At 38.6% G+C, this 25069-nt stretch overlaps 1 protein-coding gene across 1 annotated transcript in view; it reads left to right on the plus strand.

Annotated features, from left to right (window-relative positions):
- Positions 1 to 348: 348 nt before the first annotated feature.
- The window catches only part of ZC3H12B (zinc finger CCCH-type containing 12B), a gene marked incomplete at both ends in the record, with an annotated part of 117302 nt that continues 92581 nt past the window's right edge, over positions 349 to 25069 (plus strand). Inside the window, one exon of the mRNA XM_080795757.1 lies at positions 349 to 956. Coding sequence (XP_080651883.1) covers positions 349 to 956 — 608 coding nt within the window. The remainder of the gene's footprint in view (positions 957 to 25069) is intronic.

Below are 25069 nucleotides of genomic sequence, written 5' to 3' on the forward strand. Positions count from 1 at the left end.
AATTTTTATGTGTAGAATTATTAAAGAATTAGAGTCTCTCTCTTTTTTATTGAGAGATGAGTCCAATCACTTGAATCACAAAAATTAAAGGTCGTATAGGTTATAGTTTCTTACAAAGAAACAGTTGCATTCTGAAGTGTTTTTCCAAAATTTTACTAAACATGACTGTGGTATGTTTGTTTATTTGTAGGGACTGGTAACATCTGAACATATCAAACCAAACAGGGAAACACTTGCTTCATCCCTACCACCACATTTTACCACAAAACAATGTAACTGTATGTGGATTCCAAGCAGGCTAAAAAGAAAAAAAGAGCTGATTAGACTTCAAACTGCCTACTGAACGGGATGACGGCCACGGCTGCAGTGGAGACACAAAAAATGGAGAAGAATGCCTCTAAGGAAGAGAAACAACAGTCTAAACAGGACAGCATTGAGAAAAGCAATGCTGACTCAGAAGAGTGGATGAACTCTGAATGTGACCCTGAACAAATGATCCTTAAGAGCAGCAACAATGACAATAGCTACCAACCTGGGGATGTTTACTTGAAAAAAAAGGAAATCCCCTCTAAGCCACACCGTCAGCTCTATAGATCACCCTGCTTAGACCATCCAAGCTTCTCCCAGAGCAGCATTCTGCAAGAGGGGAAGCTTGACTTGGAAAAGGAATACCAAGCCAAAATGGATTTTGCTCTAAAGCTGGGCTATGCAGAGACACAGATTCAATCAGTGTTGAACAAGTTGGGCCCAGAATCGCTTATTAATGATGTATTGGCAGAGCTCGTCAGACTTGGGAACAAAGGTGATTCAGAAGGACAGGTCAGCTTGAATCTTTTAGTGCCTCGGGGTCCCAACTCCAGAGAGATCACAAGTCCTGAACTGTTTCTTGAAGATGAAATAGACAGCAGTGAAAATCTGAGGCCAGTTGTCATAGATGGAAGTAATGTGGCAATGAGGTAAGTGTAAAATATATTTACTCTTTAAAAAAGAAAAAAAAATTCCCTGAGCTCATAGAAATCATACTCCTTTGCTAAACGCTGTGAGAGGCCCCTGGTTGTTGTCTATGGCTTGTGCTCTTGTAGGTGGAGAGAGGCTAAAATGATTCCACTTTTGCCCTTTCTCCCTCCCTTAAAATTGTTGGCAATTTGTTTCCAGATACCCTAAAGCAGCTTAGACATAAGTGATACTTCAGTAGAGACAACTCATTCAACCTTTGTTCCTCTTGGGGTCCCTTCTCCCACCTCTACTTGCCTGGACCAATCATCCCGAGAATGCTTTTATAACATCACTTGGCAGCTTATTTGGGAACTACCAGTAACTCCCAATTGCCATTCTACCAAATTTGGATCCCTCTGCCTGGTTTTGTGATCTGACCTTTCTCCCCTTCCATTTGGTTGTATTTTTCACACCTACTGCATTTACATCAGTCGTTTTAATAACTTCCATGTAAATTGTGCTGATTTCTACCCCCCTTGCTTGTGTTCATGTCATTCCTTGGCATAAGAGTGACCTCCTCCTTATCTTCATACCCATCAAGATGTACTGCCTGCATAAATACCATCCTTACTTTTCTAATCTCAGTGATTATCTCTGAGCTACGGTACCTATGGTAGGTTGAATAATAGCCCCCTAAAGAAGTTCACATTCTAATCCCTGGAATCCGTGAATACATTATCTTACATGGTAGAAGGGGCTTTGCTGGTTTAAGTTAAGGATTTGAGATGGTGAAATTATCCTGGTTTGTCAAGGTGGACTCACTAGAATCACAAAGTCCTCGTAAGAGGGAAGAGAAGGAAGGAGGCAGCCAGATAAGAATGACTAGTAGGGGGGTGCCTGGGTGGCTCAGTGGGTTGGGGCCTCTGCCTTCGGCTCAGGTCATGATCCCAGGGTCCTGGGATAGAGCCCTGCATCGGGCTCTCTGCTCCATGGAGAGCCTGCTTTCTCCTCTCTCTCTGCCTGCCTCTCTGCCTACTTGTGATCTCTGTCTGTCAAAGAAATAAATAAAATCTTAAAAAAAATAATGACTAGTAGGAGATGTGATGACAGAAACAAGAGGTCATGTGGTGTAAGAAAGAAGCCACGAGCCAAGGAATTTGGGTATCCTCTGAAACTGAAAATGGCAAGGAAACAGATTCTCTCCTGAAACCTTCAGAAACAACACTATCTTGTCAGATAGAATTTGAATTTAAGAATTTTGGAATTCTGACCTGAACTAAAAATAAATAAGTTGGTGTTATTTTAAGACACTAAATGTGTGGTTATTTGCTACAGAACAATAGTAAATACATAACCAAGAGTGCCTTCATTCTTTATTCCATACTTTCTCATATAATTTTTTATCTCATGTAAGAGATCTTTAGGAATCCCTTCTTCCATTTTTTAAACAAAAGTAAAATATTAAAATAGTTTTTAAAATATTTTTATCAAAATAAAAACCTCCTTTTATTTCCAAAATGAGTTGTCATTCAGTTTAGCTGAAAAATTCTAAATGATTGGGGCACCTGGATGGCTCAGTCAGTTAAATATCTGACTCTCAGTTTTGGCTGAGATCATGAAATCAAGGTTGTGAGATCAAGCCCCACATCAGGCTTTGCACTCAGCAGGTAGTATGATTGATATTCTCACCCTCTGTGCCCTTCCCCTGGCTCTCTGTCTCAAAAAAGTAAATAAATTTGAACTCTCTGTCTCAAATAAGTAAATAATTTTTTTTTTAAATTCTCAAGGATCAGGAGCCTGTTTCTTAATGAGTCTATCATTGGTTGATGAACTCACTGGAATCTTAGACTGTACACAACCAGAACAAAAGTAAGAAGCTTTAGACTAGCAAGTTTTTCATTCAATTATCCCATTGTTCTGGGGGGCAGGAGTCTTGTTTTACACCTCTCTTATATTCCTCACAGCACATAGCACACTACTGGATGCTCCTAGAGAGAAAGCAGGGATAGCAAAAGTCTTATGAACCATACCATTGTTCTATGCAGGAGTTTCTTAGCAGGCTACCTGGAGGTACATCTTAGTATATAGTTCTATCTAATCCTCACAACAACTTTATTTTACAGATGAAAAAACTAGAGTTCAACAAGATTCAATGATTTTTTTAATTAACATATAATGTATTATTTTTTTAAGGGTTACAAGTCTGTGATTCATTACTCTTATATAATACCCAATGTCCAGTACAACATATAACCTCCATAATTTCCATCACCCAGTTACCCCATTCCCCAACCCCTTCCTTACAACAACCCTCAGTTTGCTTCTTAAGTTTAAGAGTCTCTTATGGTTTGTCTCCCTCTCAGGTATAGTTTTGTTTCATTTTTTCCTTTCTTCCCCTATGGTCCTCTACCTTCTTTCTTAAATTCCACATATAAGGGGAGGGAAGAAAGATAGTGGAGGTATAGGGGACCCCATTTCAACTAATCCTCTGAATTTAGTGGTATATCTATCAAACTATCTTGAACACCTATGAAATCAGCCTGAGATGTAAGAATATATATCTGGATCTCTACAAGCTGAAAAGCTACTGCTTTTTGCAAGGTAGGATGTGTGCAGTCATGAATCTGTGGGGTGATATAGGAAGATAAACATAAGGGGGAAGGAGGCTCCATAAGCTTGTTCCTGGAAAGTGATATAACATTGGAGCACAAAATCAACCCTTAGAAATCTGCTCCAGTGAGAGACATCTCTCTCCTAAAAGGGTTCTGGAAATGAAAAGGCAGAATTCTAGGTAGGACAAGGAACTGTGGTCTCAGGGTCTGAGGAGTCACAGAGCGAATGGGTAGATACTCTACCTGAACTGGTAGAGTGCCTGAGCAGTGAAATCAGGAAGCTGGTTATGGTCAGTGAGTCCAGGAGGGGTTTCTCAGCTCAGACCATCATAAACCATGAGTTGGGCTGGTTGATAATTGCTCTTTTCCTGAGCAGCCTGAAAAAGTCTGGAACCTGCACCTGACTAGAAAAAAGCTCTCAGGGCAGTAGCAGCCCAGAAAGGACTTTAGAATGGCAACCAGACATGATCCAGGAGCTTCAGGTGTGCATGCATGAGCCCATCTTTACTCATGGTTTTAGAGTCAAAAAGGTCAGTGGCAGTCCTGGTCCCCTGGGACTACCTCTAAGAGAGTTTCAGTGGGCACACCCTGTGAAAGGCTGCAGTTTTCAGTGCATACAGAAATGGAGACTGTTTGTCCTGGAGGGTTTATTAAAGAGGGAAGCCTGCAATCTTTCTGCTCTGGGCCAGAGGTTTGGGCACAGCCATTTTTGCTCTGACCCTCTGAAGAGACATGGAAAGCCTCCAGGGAACAAAAACCATACAAAGGACCCATTTGCACTGATCCCATTCCCCCTGAGAAGGGGTGGGACAACTCTTCTCAGGTGGGGATACCTGAGAAACACCACAGCAGGCCACTCCCCAGAAGACAGTCTGAAAGAACAGGTGGATGACAAGCCTATGGATCCCATAAGACTATAAAATTCCAGTGCCATGGGCAAATAGTATATTGAGCTCCAGGTATTGCCTCATGACTTATTTATTTTTCAGATAAAACTCTCCTTTTCTTTTTCTTCTTTTTCTTTTTTCTTTTTACCTTTTTCTAATTTCAACTATATGCTTATTATACCAACTTGTATTTCATAGTCACATTTTAACTTGTATTTTTTCACACTTATCTTTTTTTATAGATAAATGCTTCATTTTACTCCTTTTACACTCTATTCTCTCTCTATATATATATATATACATATATATATACACACATATATACATATATATATATACATATATACATATAACTTCTTTAGGATTTTATTTATTTGTCAGAGGGAGAGAGGGAAAGAGAGAGCAGCAGGCTGAGGGAGAAACAGGGTCCCTGCTGAGCAAGAACCCTAATGTGGGACTTGATCACAGGACACTGGGCTCATGACCTGAGCTGAAGGCAGACACTTAACTGACTGAGCCACCCAGACTTCCTATAAGGTTTACATTTGTTGCAATTTTAGGATGTAGTGTCTTCTAACAAAATTCACCCAGGAACAAGTGGAACACCCTGCTTTGTCCACACTGTAAGATTATAATCTCTCTTCCCCTTCGCCCTTTTATTCAATTTTATTTTGGTGTTTCATTTTGACTTTGTTTTTCTGTGGTGGCTTCTGACTACTCAGGATGTTGCTAGGATGCAACATCCCAAACAAGATGTGGTTGATATTTTAGACTCTGTTCACTGGCCCACCCATCATTCTCTTGACAGAATGGCAAGAAAGAGGAACTCACAAAAGAAGGACTAGGGACTATTCTCTGGCACAGAGCTAGTAGATATGGATATAAGGAAGATTCAGAGATAGAATTCAGGATAGTAATCATAAAGTCAATATCTAGGCTTGAAAAAAGCATAGTGACAATATAGAATCTCTAAGGGCAGAAATGAGACTAATCAGGATGAACTTAAAAATGCTATGAATGAGATGCAATCTAAACTGGATATTCAAACAGCCAGGGTAAATGAGGCAAAAGAGAGAATAAGTGATCTAGAAAATAAGCTGATGAAAAGGAAGGAAATTGAAGAAAACAGAGATAGGCAGCTAGTAGCCCATGAAAAATGTTGTGGAGAGATTAATGATACCATGAGTTTCCAATGTCAGAATTATTAGGATTCCTGAGGAGGTGGGGGGGTGGGGTGGGCTAGAAGGTATATTTGAGTAAATCATGGCTGAGAACTTCACTAATCTGGGGAAAGAAACAAGCATTTGTGTCCAAGAGGTAGAGAGGACCCCTTCCAAAATCAATAAAAATAGATCAATACCCTGACGTGTAATAGTGAAGTTTGCACATCATACAGCCAAGGAAAATATCCTGACATAGCTAGGGAGAGAAGGTTCCTTACATATGGATGGAGGAACATCAGAACAACATTAGACCTATTCCAGAAAGGTGGCAAGCCAGAAAAGGCTAGCAAGACGTATTGAGGGTATCAAATGAGAAGAACATGCAGACAAGAATACTTTATCCAGCAAGGCTGTCATTCATAATGGATGGGGAGATAAAGAGCTTCCAGGACAGGCAAAATCTGAAATAATATGTGATCACTAAACCAGCCCTTCAAGAAATATTACGGGGATTCTGGAAACAAGGAAAGACCCCAAGAGTAATATATACCAGAAAGAAACAGAGACAATCAGAAAGAGGGACTTCACAAGTAATAAAATGACACTAAATTAATATCTTTAATTAGTTACTCTGAATGTAAATGGGATGAATGTTCCCATCAAAAGACACAAGGTTTCAGATTGGATTAAATAAGGAGGACTCATCCATATGCTATCTACAAAAGACTCATTTTGAACCTAAAGTCACCTCCAGATTGAAAGTAAAAGGATGGAGAACAATTTACCATGCCAATGGACCTCAAAAGAAAAGTAGGGTAGCAATCCTCATATAAGGCAAATTAGATTTTAAACCAAAGACTATAGTAAGAGATGGAGAGGGACACTATATCATACTTAAAGGGTTTATCCAATAAAGCGATCTAATAATCATAAATATCTATGCCCCAACATGGGAGTAGCCAACTATATAAATCAATTGATGATGAAAATAAAGAAACATATTGATAATTATACATTAATAGTAGGAGACATCAACATTCCACTCACAGGATTAGACAAATCATCTAAGCAGAAGATCAACAAACAAGAACTTTGAATGACACATTGGACCAGATGGACTTCATAGATATATGCAGAACTTTCCATTCTAAAACAACAGAATACTCATTCTTCTTGAGTGCACATGGAAGTTTCTCCATATTGGATCACATATGCATCACAAATCAGGTCTCAATTGTTATCAAAAGTTAGAGATTATTCCCTGCATAGTTCAGACAACAATGTTTTGAAACTGTTACTAAATCACAAGAAGAAATTTGGAAGGAACTCAAACCCTTGGAGAAAGAGCATCCTGCTAAAGAATGAATGGGTCAACCAGATAATTAAAGAAAAATTTGAACAATTCATGCAAACCAATGAAAATTAAACCATATTGGCCCAAATCCTATGGGATACTGAAAAGGTGGGCTTAAGAGGGAAGCACATAGCCACCCACGCCTCTCTCAAAAAATCAGAAAATTCCCAACTACACAAGCTAAACTTACACCTAAAGGAACTGGAGAAAGAACAGAGAATTAAGTCTAAACCAAGCTGGAGAAGAAAAATAATAAAGATTAGAGCAGAAATCAATGAAGTAGAAACTAGAAGAGCAGAAAAGATCAACAAAACTGGAAGCTGGTTCCTTGAAATAATTAATAAGATTGATAAACTCCTAGCAAGACTCACCAAAAGAAAAGAGAAAGGAGCCAAATTAATGAAATCATGAATGAAAGGGGAGAGATTATGACTAATACCAAGGAAATAGAGACAATTCTTAGAATTATTTACCAGCACCTATATGCCAACAAACTAAGCAATCTGGGAAAAAAAATGGATGCATTCCTGGAAACTTATAAATTACTGATACTGAAACAGGAAGAAATAGATAATCTGAACAGACCAATAACCAGCAAGGAAAGTGAAGCAGTAATGAAAAATCTCTCCCCAAAGAAAAGTCCAGGACCAGATAGTTTCCAAGGGGATTTTACCAAACATTAAAAAAAATAATACCTATTCTTCTGAGGCTCTTTCAAAAAATAGAAATGGAATGAAAACTTCCCAAGTCAGTCTATAAGGCCAACATTAACTTGATCCCAAAATGAAAGACCCCAGCAAAAAGGAGAATTTCAGACCATTATCCCTGATGAAAATAAATGCCAAAATACTCACCAATATCCTAGCCAATAGGATTCAACAGTACCTTGAAAGGATTATCCACCAAGACCAGGTGGAATTTATCCCAGGGATTCAAGGATGATTTGACATTTGCAAATCAATCAGTGTGATAGATCACATTAACAAAACAAAAGAACCATATGATCCTCTCAGTTGATACAGAGAAAGCATTTGACAAATTACAGCATCCTTTCCTGATTAAAACTCTTCAAAGTATAGGGATAGAGGGGACATACTTCAATATCATAAACACCATCTATGAAAAGCCCGCAGTGAGTCTCATTCTCAATGGGGAAGAACAGAGAGCTTTTTCCCTAAGGTAAGGTAAAGGACAGGGTTGCCCACTCTCACTGCTATTGTTCAACATAGTACTAGAAGACCAACCTTAGCAATCAGACAACAAAAAGAAATAAAAGGTGGGGTGCCTGGGTGGCTCAGTTGTTAAGCATCTACTTCAGCTCAGGTCATGATCCCAGGGTCCTGGAATTGAGCCCCACATCAGGCTCTGTGCTTAGTGGGAAGCCTGCTTCTCCCACTCCCACTTCACCTCTTTGTGTTCCCTCTCCTGCTGTCTACCAAATAAATAAATAAAACCTTTAAAAACTGAGTAAAAGACATTCAAATTGGAAAAGAAATCAAACTCTTTCTCTTAGCAGATAACATAATACTTTATGTGGAAAACCCAAAATACTCCACCCCCAAATTACTAGCACTCATTCAGCAATGCAGCAACATAGCAGGATATGAGATCAATACACAGAAATCAGTTGCATTTCTATACATTAACAATGTCAGTGAAGAAAGAGAAATTAAGGAATTTTCTCCATTTATAATAGCACCAAAAACCATAGATACCTAGGAATAAATCTAACTAAAGAGGTAAAAGATCTATACTCTAGAAACTACAGAACACTTATGAAAGAAATTGAGGAAGACACAAAGAGATGGAAAAACACACCATGTTCATGGATCAGAAGAATAAACGTCAAAATGTCTAGCTACCCAGAGAAATCTACACTTTAAATGCAATCCCTGGGGAGACAAGATGGTGGGAAAATAGGAGGAGGCTCCCTTTCAACCTGTACCTTAAAGTGAGCTGATTACCTACCAAAGAACTCTGATCACCCATGAAATCAGCCTGAGATCAGAATTATACACGTCTGGATCTCTACGGGGGCAGAAGACACCAGTGGACAGGTAAAGCAGAGTGGGGACGTTGGACTAATATCGGAAGAGAAACAAAAGGGGGAGGGAGCCACCAGAGGGGACCCATTGGAAAGTAATACCCCAATACGAGAGTGCCCTGCGTCTGGGGACCAGCATTAACTTGGAGTCTGGTTGAAAGCACTCAAAAAGAGCAAAGGATCGTGGGGGGAAATTGTGGGAATCAGGGCAGTTAGGGACAAGGGCTTAAGTCCCCGGACCCAGGACAGCCATCCCTGGCGCTGAGCCAAAGAGAGCGTGGCGGAGAAACCAGGTCTTGGTCCCTGAGCTGCCAGCACGCCTGAGAATGCGTGGGGTCCGGCTCCCCTGAGGGGCTGGGAGGCTCACCAGCTGGCAGAAGCATAGCCTTTTCACACTTTCCACGTGACCTCCATGCTGCACTATCAGAGCCTGAGACACACGCGCCTCACACCCTCCCCTGAGAGAGGTGTGCAAAGTTGCCAGCCTGGCGCTCTCAGACCCGGAAAGACTGGGCACTCCCAGCCCAGGCCAGCAGGAAAATCTCAGTGTGCCATCACTGCTTGGAACCTCTCTGGCAGTCTGGAGCTGCCCAGACAGCCGCCGCTGTCATGGTTTTGGGTACAAGCAGGAGTTCCTGCGTCCCCAGGGACCGGGACTCAGAATGTGCTCTGCCAGTGGCTGAGGGGGAACTTATGTGCTCTGGAGCACCCAGCAGGGAACAGACTGAGGCTTCTCTCTGAGAGGGAGGTCGGGTTGCAGTCTGCTTTCCTCTAAACCTCCAAAAACCATCAAAAGCTGTCAAGACGAGAGAAAAAAAAAAACCGACCAAACAAACATAAAAACCTCCAGAGAACAAAAGCCTGGAAAACCGGTTTCCTCAGAGCCCACCCCCTTGAGGGGGGCGGGAGGACTTAACTCACGGAACATTGCCTGAAAACCGACGTGGCAGGCCCCTCCCCCAGAAAACCAACCAGGAAAAACAAAGAAAAAGAAAAGACTACAAGAGAACAACCACCACTAATTCATAGATACAACTTTTATTTTTAATTCGATCCCAATATTCTGGTTCATTTTTTTTATATAGATAACTTTTTAACCTATTTACCATCACAGTGAGATATCCAGTACATCAAATTCCATTATAACTTTTTATTTTTTTTAGATTTTATTTATTTATTTGACAGACAGAGATCACAAGTAGGCAGAGAGGCAGGCAGAGACAGAGAGAGGGGGAAGCAGGCTCCCTGCTGAGCAGAAAGCCTGATGCGGGACTCGATCCCAGGATCCTGGGATCATGACCTGAGCTGAAAGCAGAGGCTTTAACCCACTGAGCCACCCAGGTTCCCACCATTATAACCTTTTAACCTGAACTTTTTGATACATATATCCGTGTTTTTCTTTTGCTCTTCTAATTTTTAAAATTTTTTTAAATTTTAGTTTAGTTTAGTTTAGTTTATTCTTTTTTTTTAATTTTTATTTTTTAATATTCATATAGAGTTAAACGTCAAGGTAATCCCCTTTCCCCAATCAATGCAACCCCTATAGGTAAACTAATTTTAATCCCCCTTTATCTTAGGAAAGTTGAGTCTCTTAACAGAGATATCAAGATACATCCAGGAAGAATCAAAATAAACTTCCTCACACACACTGAGAATTTATAGCCACTCTCCCATCTTTTTCTTCCACCAGTGTTTCTGTGTATTTGTGTTTGTCCTGATACTATATAAATCTTATCCTTGGGGTTCTTTTTGACTAGGTTCTTTTTCTTTCTTTTTTTTTTCATATATATATATATATATATATATATATATGTGATAAAAGTATATGACAAGAGAATATATATATTCTCTTGTCATATACTTTTATCAGTCTTTTTGTTTGTCTGTTTTTGTTTGTATACTTCATAAATCTTATCTTGGGGCCCATTTGGGCTGAGCCTTCTCTTTTATCTTCCCTTTTTTTCCTGTCTCTCTCTCTCACTCTTTCTTTTTCTTTTCTTTTTTCTCTCATTTGGGTGGGGACTTTTGATTGCTCAGAAGAGTTCCAGGGTGCACCTTGACTGCAACATGGTTGATACATCCAGCTACATCCGTTCAGCCATCTTTCACCAAAATGACTAGGAGAAGGAATGCCCAACAGAAGAAAAATACAGAGGATGGGCCTCCTGCAACAGAGCTAATGGCTATTGACATAGACAATATGTCGGAAAGGGAATTCAGGCTAACAATTATCCAGGCAATAGCTAGGTTGGAGAAAGCCATGGATGACCAAACGGAATTGATTAGGGCAGAATTGAAAGCGACCAGGGATGATGTTCATAATGTTAGGGCAGAGCTGAAGGCCACCAGGGATGAGGTTCACAACGCTCTCAATGAGTTCCAATCTAATCTAAATTCTCTAAAAGCTAGGGTAACTGAGACAGAAGATAGAATTAGTGATCGGGAGGACAAACAGATAGAGAGAAAGGATCAGGAGGAAGCTTGGAACAAACAGCATAGAAGCCACAAAAACAGAATCAGGGAAATAAATGATGCAATGAAACGTTCCAACGTCAGAATTATTGGAATCCTTGAAGGGGAGGAGAAAGAAAGAAGTTTAGAAGATATAGTGGAACAAGTTCTTCATGAAAATTTTCCCAATCTCAAATGGAACCAGCATTCATGTACTAGAGGCAGAACGGTTTCCCCCCATGATTATAGATTCTTGAAAGTCTTAGAGACACCTAATAGTAAGAATGAACAATTATAATTGTAGGCAGGCCCTCTTGAAGGCAGCTAGGACAAAGAGCCTCCTTATGTACAGAGGAAAGCCCATCAGAATAACGTCAGACCTGTCCACAGAGACCTGGCAAGCCAGAAAGGGCTGGCAAGATATATTCAGGGCACTAAATGAGAAGAACATGCAGCCAAGAATACTTTATCCAGCAAGACTGACATTCAAAATGGATGGAGAGATAAAGAGTTTCCAAGACCGGCAAGGCTTGAAAGACTATGCAACCACCAAGCCGACACTGCAGGAAATATTAAGGGGGGTTCTATAAAAGAGGAAAAATCCTCAAAATATCATTGAACAGAAATATAGAGACAATCTACAGAAAGAAAGACTTCAAAGGTAACACTATGTCAATAAAAACGTAACTATCAATAATCACTCTCAATGTGAATGGCCTAAATGCACCCATAAAATAACACAGGGTTGGAGATTGGATAAAATGACAGGACCCATCCATATGTTGTCTACAAGAGACCCATTTTGAACCTAAGGATACACGCAGACTGAAAGTGAAGGGATGGAGAAGCATCTTTCATGTCAATGGGCCTCAAAAGAAGGCCAGGGTAGCGATTCTCATATCAGATAAATTAGATTTTAAGCTATAAGACTGTAGTCAGAGATACAGAAGGACACTATATAATTCTTAAAGGGACTATCCACCAAGATGATCTAACAATTTTAAATATCTATGCCCCCAATATGGGAGCAGCCAATTACATAAGAAAACTATTAATCAAGATAAAGAGTCATATTGATATGAATATATTAATAGTCGGAGATCTTAACACGCCTCTCTCAGTAATAGACAGGTTGTCAAAGCAGAAAATAAATAAAGAAACAAGAGCATTGAATGACACATTGGACCAGATGGACCTCATAGATAAATACAGAACATTCTACCCTAAAACAACAGAATACTCATTCTTCTTGAGTGCACATGGAAACTTCTCCAGAATAGACCACATACTGGGTCACAAATCAGGACTCAACCGATACCAAAAGACTGAGATTATTCCCTGCACATTCTTAGATCACAATGCTTTGAAACTGGAGCTCAATCACAAGGAAAAGTTTGGAAGGAACTCAAACACCTGGAAGCTACAGACGACCTTGCTTAAGAATGCTTGAATCAACCAGAAGATCAAGGAAGAACTTAACAATTCATGGAAACCAATGAGAATGAAGACACTTTGGTCCAAAACATATGGGATACAGCAAAGGTGGTCCTAAGAGGGAAATACATAGCCATCCAAGTCTCCCTCAAAGAAATTGAAAAATCCAGAATACACCAGCTGTTTCTACACCTTAAAGAACTGAAGAATCAACAACAAATTAAGCCAACTCCACACACATGAATGGAAATAATCAAGATTAGAGCAGAGATCAATGAGGTAGAAACCAGAGATACAGTAGAATGTATCAATGAAACTAGAAGCTGGTTTTTTGAAAGAATCAATAATATTGACAAACCATTGGCCACACTAATCCAAAAGAAAAGAGAGAAAGCTCAAATTAATAAAATTATGAATGAAAAGGGAGAGATCACAACTAACACCAAGGACATAGAATCAGTCATCAGAAGTTATTATCAACAGTTATATGCCAATAAGTTAAGCAACCTAGATGAAATGGATGCATTCCTGGAAAACTATAAACTCCCAAAGTTGAACCAGGAAGAAATTGACAACCTGAATAGACCGATATCTAGTAACGAGATTGAAGCAGTGATCAAAAACCTCCCAAAAAACAAGAGCCCAGGACCTGACGGATTCCCTGGGGAATTCTACCAAACTTTCAAAGAAGAAATAACACCTATTCTCCTGAATCTGCTTGAAAAAAATTGAAGTAGAAGGAACAGTTCCAGACTCTTTTTATGAAGCCAGTATTACCCTGATCCCCAAACCAGGCAAAGACAACACCAAAAAGGAGAATTTCAGACCAATATCTCTGATGAATATGGATGCTAAGATTCTCAACAAGATCCTAGCAAACAGGATCCAACAGCACATTAAAAAGATTATCCGGGGCGCCTGGGTGGTTCAGTGGTTTAAAGCCTCCGTTTTCAGCTCAGGTCGTGATCTTGGAGTCCTGGGATTGAGACCCGCATCTGGCTCTCTGCTCAGTGGGGAGCCTGCTTCCCTCTCTCTCTCTCTGCCTGCTGCTCTGCCTGCTTGTGATTTCTGTCAAATAAATAAATAAAATCTTTAAAAAAAAAACAATTATCCACCATGACCAGGTGGGATTCATCCCTGGGTTAGAAGGATGGTTCAACATTCGCAAATCAATCAATGTGATAGAACAAATCAATAAGAGAAGAGAGAAGGACCACATGGTCCTCTCAATTGATGCAGAAAAAGCATTTGACAAAATCCAGCATCCGTTCCTGATTAAAATGCTTCAAAGTATAGGGATAGAGGGAACATTCCTCAACTTCATAAAATCTATCTATGAAAGACCCACAGCAAATATCATCCTCAATGGGAAAAAGATCGCAGCCTTCCCGTTGAGATCAGGAACACGACAAGGATTCCCACTCTCACCACTTCTGTTCAACATAGTATTAGATGTCCTAGCAACAGAAATCAGACAACAAAGAGAAATAAAATATATTCAAATTGGCAATGAAGAAGTCAAGATCTCTCTCTTCACAGATGACATGATACTTTATATGGAAACCCCAAAAGACTCCACCCCCAAATGTCTAGAACTCATACAGCTATTCAGTAACGTGGCAGGATACAAAGTCAATGTACAAAAATCAGTTGCTTTCTTATACACTAACAATGAAAATACAGAAAGGGAAATTAGAGAGTCGATTCCATTTACTATAGCACCAAGAGCCAGAAGATACCTGGGAATAAACCTAACCAAAGAGGTAAAGGATCTGTACTCAAGGAACTACAGAACTCTCATGATCGTAACTGAAGAAGACACAAAAAGATGGAAGACCATTCCATGCTCTTGGATCGGAAGAAAAAACATTGTGAAAATGTCTATACTGCCTAGAGCAATTAATACTTTTAATGCCATTCTGATCAAAATCCCACCGGAATTTTTCAAAGAGCTGGAGCAAATAATCCTAAAATTTGTATGGAATCAGAAGAGACCCCGAATTGCTAAGGAAATGTTGAAAAACAAAAATAAAACTGGTGGCATCACGTTACCTGATTTCAAGCTTTACTACAAAGCTGTGATCACCAAGACAGCATGGTCCTGGCATAAAAACAGACACATAGACCAGTGGAACAGAGTAGAGAGCCCACATATGGACCCTCAACTCTATGGTCAAATAATCTTCAACAAAGCAGGAAAATATATCCAGTGGAAAAAAGACAGTCTCTTCAATAAATGGTGCTGAGAAAATTGGACAGCTATATGTAGAAGAATGAAACTCGACCATTCTCTTACACCGTACACAAAAATAAACTCGAAATGGATAAAAGACCTCAACGTGAGACAGGAATCCATCAGAATCCTCGAGGAGAACATAGGCAGTAACCTCTTTGATATCAGCCACAGCAACTTCTTTCAAGATATGTCTCCAAAGGCGATGGAAACAAAAGCAAAAATGAACTTTTGGGACTTCATCAAGATCAAAATCTTCTGCACAGCAAAGGAAACAGTCAAAAAAACAAAGAGGCAACCCACGGAATGGGAGAAGATATTTGCAAATGACAGTACAGACAAAAGGTTGATAACCAGGATCTACAGAGAACTCGTCAAACTCAACACACACAAAACAGATAATCATATTAAAAAATGGGCAGAAGATATGAACAGACACTTCTCCAATGAAGACATACAAATGGCTATCAGACCCATGAAAAAATGTTCATCATCACTAGCCATCAGGGAGATTCAGATCAAAACCACATTGAGATACCAGCTTACACCAGTTAGAATGGCCAAAATTAGCAAGACAGGAAACAACATGTGTTGGAGAGGATGTGGAGAAAGGGGAACCCTCTTCCACTGTTCGTGGAAATACAAGTTGGTGCAGCCACTTTGGAGAACAGTGTGGAGATTCCTCAAGAAATTAAAAAGAGAGCTTCCCTATGACCCTGCAATGGCACTACTGGGTATTTACCCCAAAGATACAGATGTAGTGAAAAGAAGGGCCATCTGTACCCCAATGTTTATAACAGCAATGGCCACGGTCGCCAAACTGTGGAAAGAACCAAGATGCCCTTCAACGGACAAATGGATAAGGAAGATGTGGTCCATATACACTATGGAGTACTATGCCTCCATCAGAAAGGATGAATACCCAACTTTTGTATCAACATGGATGGGACTGGAAGAGATTATGCTGAGTGAAATAAGTCAAGCAGAGAGAGTCAATTATCATATGGTTTCACTTATTTGTGGAGCATAGCAAATAACATGGAGGACATGGGAAGATGGAGAGGTGAAGGGAGTTGAGGGAAATTGGAAGGGGAGGTGAACCATGAGAGACTATGGACTCTGAAAAACAACCTGAGGGTTTTGAAGGTGCGGGGGGTGGGAGGTTGGGGGAGCAAGGTGGTGGGTATTAAGGAGGGCACAGATTGCATGGAGCACTGGGTGTGGTGCAAAAACAATGAATACTGTTACACTGAAAAGAAATTTTAAAAATAAATAAATAAATAAATAAATGCAATCCCTATCAAAATGTCATCAACATTTTTCACAAAGCTGGAACAAATAAACGTAAAATTTGTATGAAACCAGAAAAGACCCAGAATGTCTAGGAGAATATTTAATAAGAAAACCAAAGCTTGGGGGCGCCTGGGTGGCTCAGCGGGTTAAAGCCTCTGCCTTCGGCTCAGGTCATGATCCCAGGGTCCTGGGATCGAGCCCCGCATCGGGCTCTCTGCTTAGCAGGGAGCCTGCTTCCTCCTCTCTCTCTGCCTGCCTCTCTGCCTACTTGTGATTTCTGTCTGTCAAATAAATTAAAAAAAAAATAAAATAAAATCTTTAAAAAAAAAAAAAAAAAAGAAAACCAAAGCTGGGGTCATCACAGTGCCAGACTTCAACCTATATTACAAAGCTGTGATCATGAAGACAGCATGGTTTTGGCACAAATACAGACACATAGATCAATGGAATAGAATAGACAACCCAGAAATGGACATTCAACTCGATCAACTTATCTTCAACAAAGTAGGAAGGAAGAGTCAATGGAAAAAAAGCAACAACAGTCTCTTCATTAAATGGTGCTGGGAAAATTGGACAGACACATGTAGAAGAATGAAACTGGATAATCCTTTTACACCATTCATAAAGATAAACTAAAAATTAATAAAAGACCTAAATGTGAGACAGGAATCCATCAAAATCCTAGAGAAGAACCTAGACAGCAACCTCTTCAACCATGACCTAGCAAGCTCTTGCTAGATATGTCTCTAAAGGCAAGGGAAGAAAAAGCAAAAATTAACTTTTGGGACTTCATCAAGATGAAAAAATTCTATACAGCAAAGGAAACAGTCAACAAAACAAAGAGGTAACCCATGGAATAGGAGAAGATTTTTGCAAATGACATCACAGAGAAAGGGTTGGTATCCAAGATCTGTAAAGAAGTTCTCAAACTCAATACCCAATAAAGAAATAATCCAGTGAAGAAATGGCCAGAAGAGATGAACAGACACTTCTCCTAAGAAGACATATGAATGGACAACAGACACATGAAAAAAATGAATGACATCACTAGCTGTCAAGGAAATACAGATCAAAACCATAGTGAGATACCAGCTTACACCAGTTAGAATGGCAAAAATTAACAAGACAGAGAAAAACAAATGTTGTGGAGGATGTGGAGAAAGGGGGACCCTCTTACACTGTTGGTGGGAATGCAAACTGGTATAGCAACTCTGGAAAACAGTGTGGAGGTTCCTCACAAAGTTAAAAATAGAGCTACAGTAATTTCCCTACTAGGTATTTACTAGCAATTTCCCTACTAGGTATTTACCCCAAAGATACAAATGTAGTGAAACAAAGGGGGCACCTGTTCTGCAATATTCATAGTGGCAATGTCCACAATAGCCATACTGTGGAAGGAGCTAAGATGTCCTTCAAGAGAAGAATGGATAAAGAATATGTGGTTCATATATACAATGGAATATTATTCAACTAGCAGAGAAGATAAATACCTACCATTTGCATCAACATGTATGGAACTGGAGGGGATTATGCTAAGTGAAATAAGTCAAGCAGAGAAAGACAATTATCATATGGTTTCACCCATATGAGGAACATAAACAATAGCATGGAGGACCACAGTGGAAGGGAGTGAAAACAGAATGGGAAGAAATCAGAGAGGGAGATAAACCATAAGAGATTCTGGACTCTGGAAAACAAACTGAAGGTTTTGGAGAGGAATGGCATGGTGGGATGGGGTAGCCAGGTGGTGGATATTAATTCAGGCATGTATTTTGATGAGCACTGTGCATTATATGCAGCTAATGAATTATTGAACACTACATCAAAAACTAATGATGTACTATATATTGGCTAACTGAACACAATAATAAGAAAAATCTCAGGTGATTCTGATAAATCCTTAGCACACAAAAAAAGGAAAAAAATCCACATATCAATGAGATCATATGATAATTGTCTTTTCCATTTGACTTCTTTCACTTAGCATAATGCCCTCTAGTTCCATCCATGTTCTTGCAAATGGCAAGATTTCATTTTTGATGTCTGCATAATATTCCTGTGTGTGTGTGTGTGTATACCACATCTTCTTTATCCATATTCTTGAGGTCATTTGCTATAGCTAGTAAAGTAGCTGTGGGAACTTGAACTTACATGTTCTGGTTTCAAATTAATGAAATGAAACTAACATTTATAAATATCTGTTCTTTTTTTTTTTCTTTTCTCAAGTTTTTATTTAAATTCCAGTTAGTTGATATACAGTGTAATATTAGTTTCAGGTATAGAATTTATTGATTCTTCACTTACATGTAACACCCATTCCTCACCTCTACAAGTGCCAGGCACTTTTGTATACATTATTTAATTCTCACTAAAAACCCTACAAGAGCAAACTAATTAGGTTCATTTTTGCAGGTGAGGATCCTCAGGTTCAGAGAGGTTGAGTAACTGCCCAGGGTTATGCCAGTAATAAATGACAATGCTTGTATTAAAATCTGAATCTGACTCCAATGTTCTTTAACAATATAATGCAAAAGTACATGGCTAACAGTGTTATTAAGAATAAACTAATGATGTTCTGTATGGTGACTAATATAACATAATAAAAAAAGTATATTTGAGGGGCGCCTGGATGGTTTATTTGGTTAAGTGTCTGACTTCAGCTCAGGTCATGATCTCAGGGTCCTGTTATCAAGCCCTGCCTCATGCTCCCCATTCAGTGGGGAATCTACTTGTTTCTCTGCCCTTCCCCCAACTCATGCTCTCACTCTGTGTCTCTCACTCCTTCTTAAATAAATAAATACAATCTTTCTAAAAAATAATATTTAACATTCTTCCTGGTAGCAGAGAATACATTTACAGATTTCCTTTTCCAAATCTTTTAATCATGACAGCACAGTCACAAGATGAGTAAAGCATGTGAGCCCTCTCCCCTATTTTACTTAGGGAAAACTGGAAGCACAGTAACAAGAAAGTTAAATGGCCTGTACACAATATGAAAGTAATCAGAATTATGTAGTGGGCCTTCAAAAAGCAGAGGGTGATTTCTATTCAAAGGGCCAATGGTAACTCTGCTTTTCTCCTAATAGGCATAGACTAGAGTAATTTCTGAGGGGAAGAGGTATGGGATCTGCCAAACTCAACCTCTTGCCAAACCAGATCATCCAAAACACCTTAAGCTAGACCAGTTTCCCAAGGCCTATACTTCTTTAAGTTTTTTTTTTTTTTGAATGTAGGGATGAAAAAAAAACAGGAATTTCTTGAGGACTTTGGCTTCATGGTGATATAAGACCTTCCTTATTTTTGTGCTTCTGTTCAAGGATTGCTGGGTATAAAAGGCACTGTAGTATGGTTCTTTTGCTTTGTAAGGAATACTGGAGAGATTAATTACCAAGGTAATTAGTTTCAACATATCTAGTCTATGCCAGTAGCAAACTGTCATACTGACGGGAAGATGAACTTTTGTCTTTTGTAGGAGTTGCTTTGCTAAATTAAAGATGCCTCACACAATTTAAATAAAGCAAAAAAAAAGGCAGCATAAAATAAGCTTATTTTTAGGAGCGTATTAAAACGGTGCAGAGTGAACTGCATGATTTTCTAAAATTGCCAGCTGTGTCCTTGTTAGCACTTCTTTCCTTTTTTGATAGGTTAGGTACTGATAAGTCTCACTTACCTGCAATCACATTTCACATGGTCAGAGTTCAGTACCATAATCTGCTTGTGAATTTTTTACTGCTGTTAATCTAGATTTGCCTTGTTTTCCCCATTGGTTAGCTGTAACTTTATCATTAGATTAATACTTCTTAGGCAAACTACATACTAACATCTGTTGTTCCTTAGCCTGTCATTTGAGCCTGCCTTGAAGTCATGATGCTTTGTTGTCTACAACATTTGCCTAACATTTACAGTAGTAGTGTACCTGTGATTCACATACTGATATAAGTTAAGATCCTAAAGGGTATGTTCATTTTAAGAGCCTTCTCTTTGGGGATGAAAAATCCATTTCAGAAGAATTAAGGCTTTCAAATGTAAATACTATCATGTTTTTTAAGTCTGAGCAAAACCCAAACATTATCTAAAAAAAGGGCAGAGGAAAATGCCATGTGACCCATCTGCTAGGCAGAATTTGGCTTAGAACCTGGATCTAAGATAGTTTACAGAACAAAGTGAGATATACTGTCACCAAGACACTTGGTAACTTGCAGGTCTAGGCTTTTAAGATTACATTTTTTTGTATTTTATTTTATTAAAGATTTCATTTATTTATTCATGAGAGACATTATTCATTTATTTATTCAGAGAGAGGCAGGGGCACAGGGAGAAACAGGCTCATGGGACTCGATCCCAGGACCCTGGGATCATGACCTGAGCTGAAGGCAGATGTTTATTTGACTGAGCCACCCAAGCACCCTAGATTACATTTTAGATAGGCTTTTAGGTCCTAACTTTGTAAATTGCAAGATAGTATTTTGTGGGTTGGGGCTAAAACAGGTCATCTTGCAAGAATCACTTTATTTTCCAGTATTTTTTTATGCATTCCTCAATATTTATTGGCACTAAACTTTGTATATTGCGCCTTTTTGTATGACTTTTACTGCCACATTCATCAATGTTGAAAGTGAATTCTGATTCCTATTGGGCCTTTGGTACACTTCATGGAATATGCCAGTGGCATGATTTTAATACATTTTCAATGGAATGCTATAGGCATTTTACATCTCTTTAAATTTTATTTATTTATTTGACAGAGAGACAGAGATCACAAGTAGGCAGAGAGGTAGGCAGAGAGAGAGGAAGGGAAGCAGGCTCTCTGCGGGAGCCTGATGCGGGGCTCGATCCCAGGACCCTGAGATCACGACCCGAGCCGAAGGCAGAGGCTTTAACCCACTGAGCCACCCAGGTGCCCTGGCATTTTACATTTTTTAACATGATAATTCCCAGTATGTTAATACTTATATCAGAATATTGATGTATCAAAATATTAACAGTGATTGTCTCTGAGAGGCAGCAAAACAGATCCCACAAGGATTTTTCTTTACATTTTACATATTTTCCACATTTTATATTACAAATATGTGTTACTCTTATAATGATGACAGATGTTTTATTGAATAATAATTGTCATACAATATTGTATTAGTTTCAGGTGTACAAAATAGTGATTTATTACTTATATACATTACAAAATGGTCACCATAATAAACATACTTACCATCTGTCATCCTACAAAATTTTTACAATATTATAGGCTATCTTCCCTATGCCATACATTACTTTCTCATGTTTTATTTGTCTTATAACTGGAATATTGTACCTCTTAGTCCCATTCACTTATTTTGTCCATCCCCTATCCACTCACCCCTCTAGAAACCAACAGTTTCTTCTATAATTTTCTATTTTGTTTTATTTATTCATTATGTTTATTTAGATTTTATGTACCAGTGAAACAATATAGCATTTAACTTCCTCTATCTTACTTACTGAACTTAGCATAATACATTCTAATTTCATTCATGTTGGCACAAAAAGCAAGATTTAAATACTTTTTATGACTGAGTAATATTGCGATAGCCCTCTACTCCCACACTCAAGTGTGTATGTGTGTATCTTAATCCATTCATCTATTGATGGACATTTAGGTTGCTTCCATGTCTTGTCTGTTGTAAATAATGCTGCAATGAACATTGGGGTACAAATGTCTTTTTGAATTAGTGTTTTCATTTCAGATTGCCTTGGATAATGTAGACATTTTAACAATGTTTATTATTCCATTCCATGACAAATGGAATGTTTTTCCATCTTTTTGTGTTTTCTTAAATTTTTTCATGATTGTTCTATAGTTCCTTGAGTACAAATCTTTACCTCTTTGGTTAGATTTAGTCCCAGGCATCTTATGGTTCTTGGTGTTATAGTAAATGGGATCAATTCTCTAATTTCCTTTTCTATATTTTCATTGTTAGTGCATAAGAAAGCAACAGATTTCTGTGGATTGATTTTGTATCCCGCCACATGATAGAATTGCTGTATAAGTTCTAATAGTTTGGGGTGGAGTCTTTTGGATTTTCCATATAAAGTATCATGTCATCTGTGAAGAGAGAGAGTTTTACTTCTTCTTTCCCAATTTGAATACACTTTATTTCTTTTTGTTGTCTGATTGCTGTTACTAGGAATTTTAGTATTATGTTGAACAACAGTGGTGAGAGTGGGTATCCTTGCCGTGTCCTAATCTCAAAGGAAAGGCTGTCATCTTTTCCCTTCTGAGAATGATATTCACTGTGGGGTTTTCATAGATAGATTTTACAAAGTGGAGGAATGTTCCCTCTATCCCTATAATTTGAACAGTTTTAATCAGGAATGGATGCTGGATTTTGTCAATTTTTTTTTCTGTATCAATTGGGAGGACCATATTGTTCTTCTCTCTTCTCTTATTGATTTGTTCTATCACATTGATTGATTTGTGAATGTTGAACCACCCATGCATTCCAGGGATAAATCCCACCTGGTCATGGTGGATAATCTTTTTCATGTACTTTTGGATCCTATTAGCTGGGATCTTGTTGGGGATCTTAGCATCCATGTTCATCATGAATATTTGTCTGAAATTCTCCTTTTTGATGAGGACTTTGCCTGGTTTGGGAATCAGGGTAATGTTGGCTTCATAGAAAGAGTCTGGAGGTTTTCCTTCTGTTTCTATTTTTTGAAACAGCTTCAGGACAATAGGTATTATTTCTTCTTTGAATGCTTAGTTGAATATCCCAGGGAATCCATCAGGTCCTGGGTTCTTGTTTCTGGGGACGTTTTTGATCACTGCTTTCATCTTGTTACTAGATAGTGGTTTATTCAGGTTGTCAATTTCTTCTTGTTTCAGTCTTGGAAATTTATAGATTTCCAGGAATGCATCCATTTCATCTAGGCTGCTTAACTTATTGGCATATAGCTGTTGATAGTAATTTCTGATGATTGATTCTATTTTCTTGGTGTTGGTCATGATCCCTCCTCCTTCATTCATGATTTTATTAATTTGGGTCCTCTCTCGTTCTTTTTGCATTAGATTGGACAGAGGTTTATCAATCTTATTCATTTTTTCAAAGAACCAGCTTCTAGTTTCATTGATGTGTGCTACTGTATCTCTAGTTTCCAACTCATTGATCTCTGCTCTAATCTTAATTATTTCATTTCTTGTGCATGGGGTTGACTTAATTTGCTGTTGATTTTCCAGTTTTTTAAGGTGTAAGGAGATTTGGTGTAGTTGGGATTTTTCAGCTTTCTTGAGGGAGGCTTGGATGGCTATGTATTTCCCCCTTAAGACCGCCTTTGCTGTATCCCATAGGTTTTGGACAAAAGTCTCATTGGTTAACATGAATTGTTTAAGTTCTTTGATTTCCTCATTGATCCAAATATTCTTGAGCAAGATGGTGTTTAGCTTCCAAGTGTTTGAATTCCTTCCAAATTTTTTCATGTGGTTGAATTCCAGTTTCAAAGCATTGTGGTCTGAGAATACGCAGGGAATAATCTCAACCTTTTGGTATCAGTTGAGCTCTGATTTGTGACCCAATATGTGGTCTATTCTGGAGAAAGTTCCATGTGGACTCAAGAAGAATGAGTATTCTCTTGTTTTAGGGTGTATTGTTCTGTATATATCTATGAGGTCCATTTGGTCCAGTGTGTCATTCAAAGCTCTTGTATCTTCGTTGATTTTCTGCTTAGATGATCTATTACTGAGAGAGGCATGTTAAGATCTCCTACAATTCATGTGTTCATATCAATATGTCTCTTTATTTTGATTAACAGTTGTCTTATGTAGTTGGCTGCTCCCGTATCAGGAGCATAAATATTTACAATTATTAGATCTTGTTGGTGGATAGAAACTTTAAGAATGTATCTCTTTATCTCTGACTACAGTCTTTAGCTTAAAATCTAATTTATCTGATATGAGAATCACTACCCCAGCTTTCTTTTGAGGTCTGTTCGCATGAAAGATGGCTCTCTATCCCGTCACTTTTAGTCTGGATGTATCTTTATGTTCCAAATGTGTCTCTTGTAGACAGCATGTGGATGGGTTTGGTCATTTTATCCAGTATGTAACCCTGTGCCGTTTTATGGGAGCATTAAGGCCATTCATGTTGCAAGTGATTGTAGAAAGATATGTATTTATTGACATAATATTGCCTGTGAAGTATTTGATTCTCTAGATTGTCTCTGTAAATTTCTGTTCTATGTGACTCTTGGTTTCTTCTTTTATAGAACCCCCCCCCAATATTTCTTGCCATGCAGGCTTGGTGGTCACATACTCTTTTATTTTTTATTTTTTTTGCCATGTTCTGATAAATCGTTATTTACAAAATTAGGTGACAGGATGGATTTGGTCCACAGACTGTAGTTTCTTTTTATTTCTTTAAAAAAAAAACTTAAATTTCCATATTTTTTCTGGTGAAACTGAACCAGTTACAACAGTTCTTAGATTCATCCAGTGAGTTGTATGTGTTTTTCTTTTTTAATTTTTATTTATTTTTTAAAATTTCTTTTCAGTCTTACAGAATTCATTATTTATGCACCACACCCAGTGTTCCATTGCAATATGTGCCCTCCATAATACCCACCACCAGGCTCACCCAACCTCCCACACCCTGCCCTTCCAAAATCCTCAGATTGTTTTTCAGAGTCC

The sequence above is a fragment of the Martes martes genome, assembly GCF_963455335.1.
Source record: "Martes martes genome assembly, chromosome: X".
Taxonomy (NCBI): domain Eukaryota; kingdom Metazoa; phylum Chordata; class Mammalia; order Carnivora; family Mustelidae; genus Martes; species Martes martes.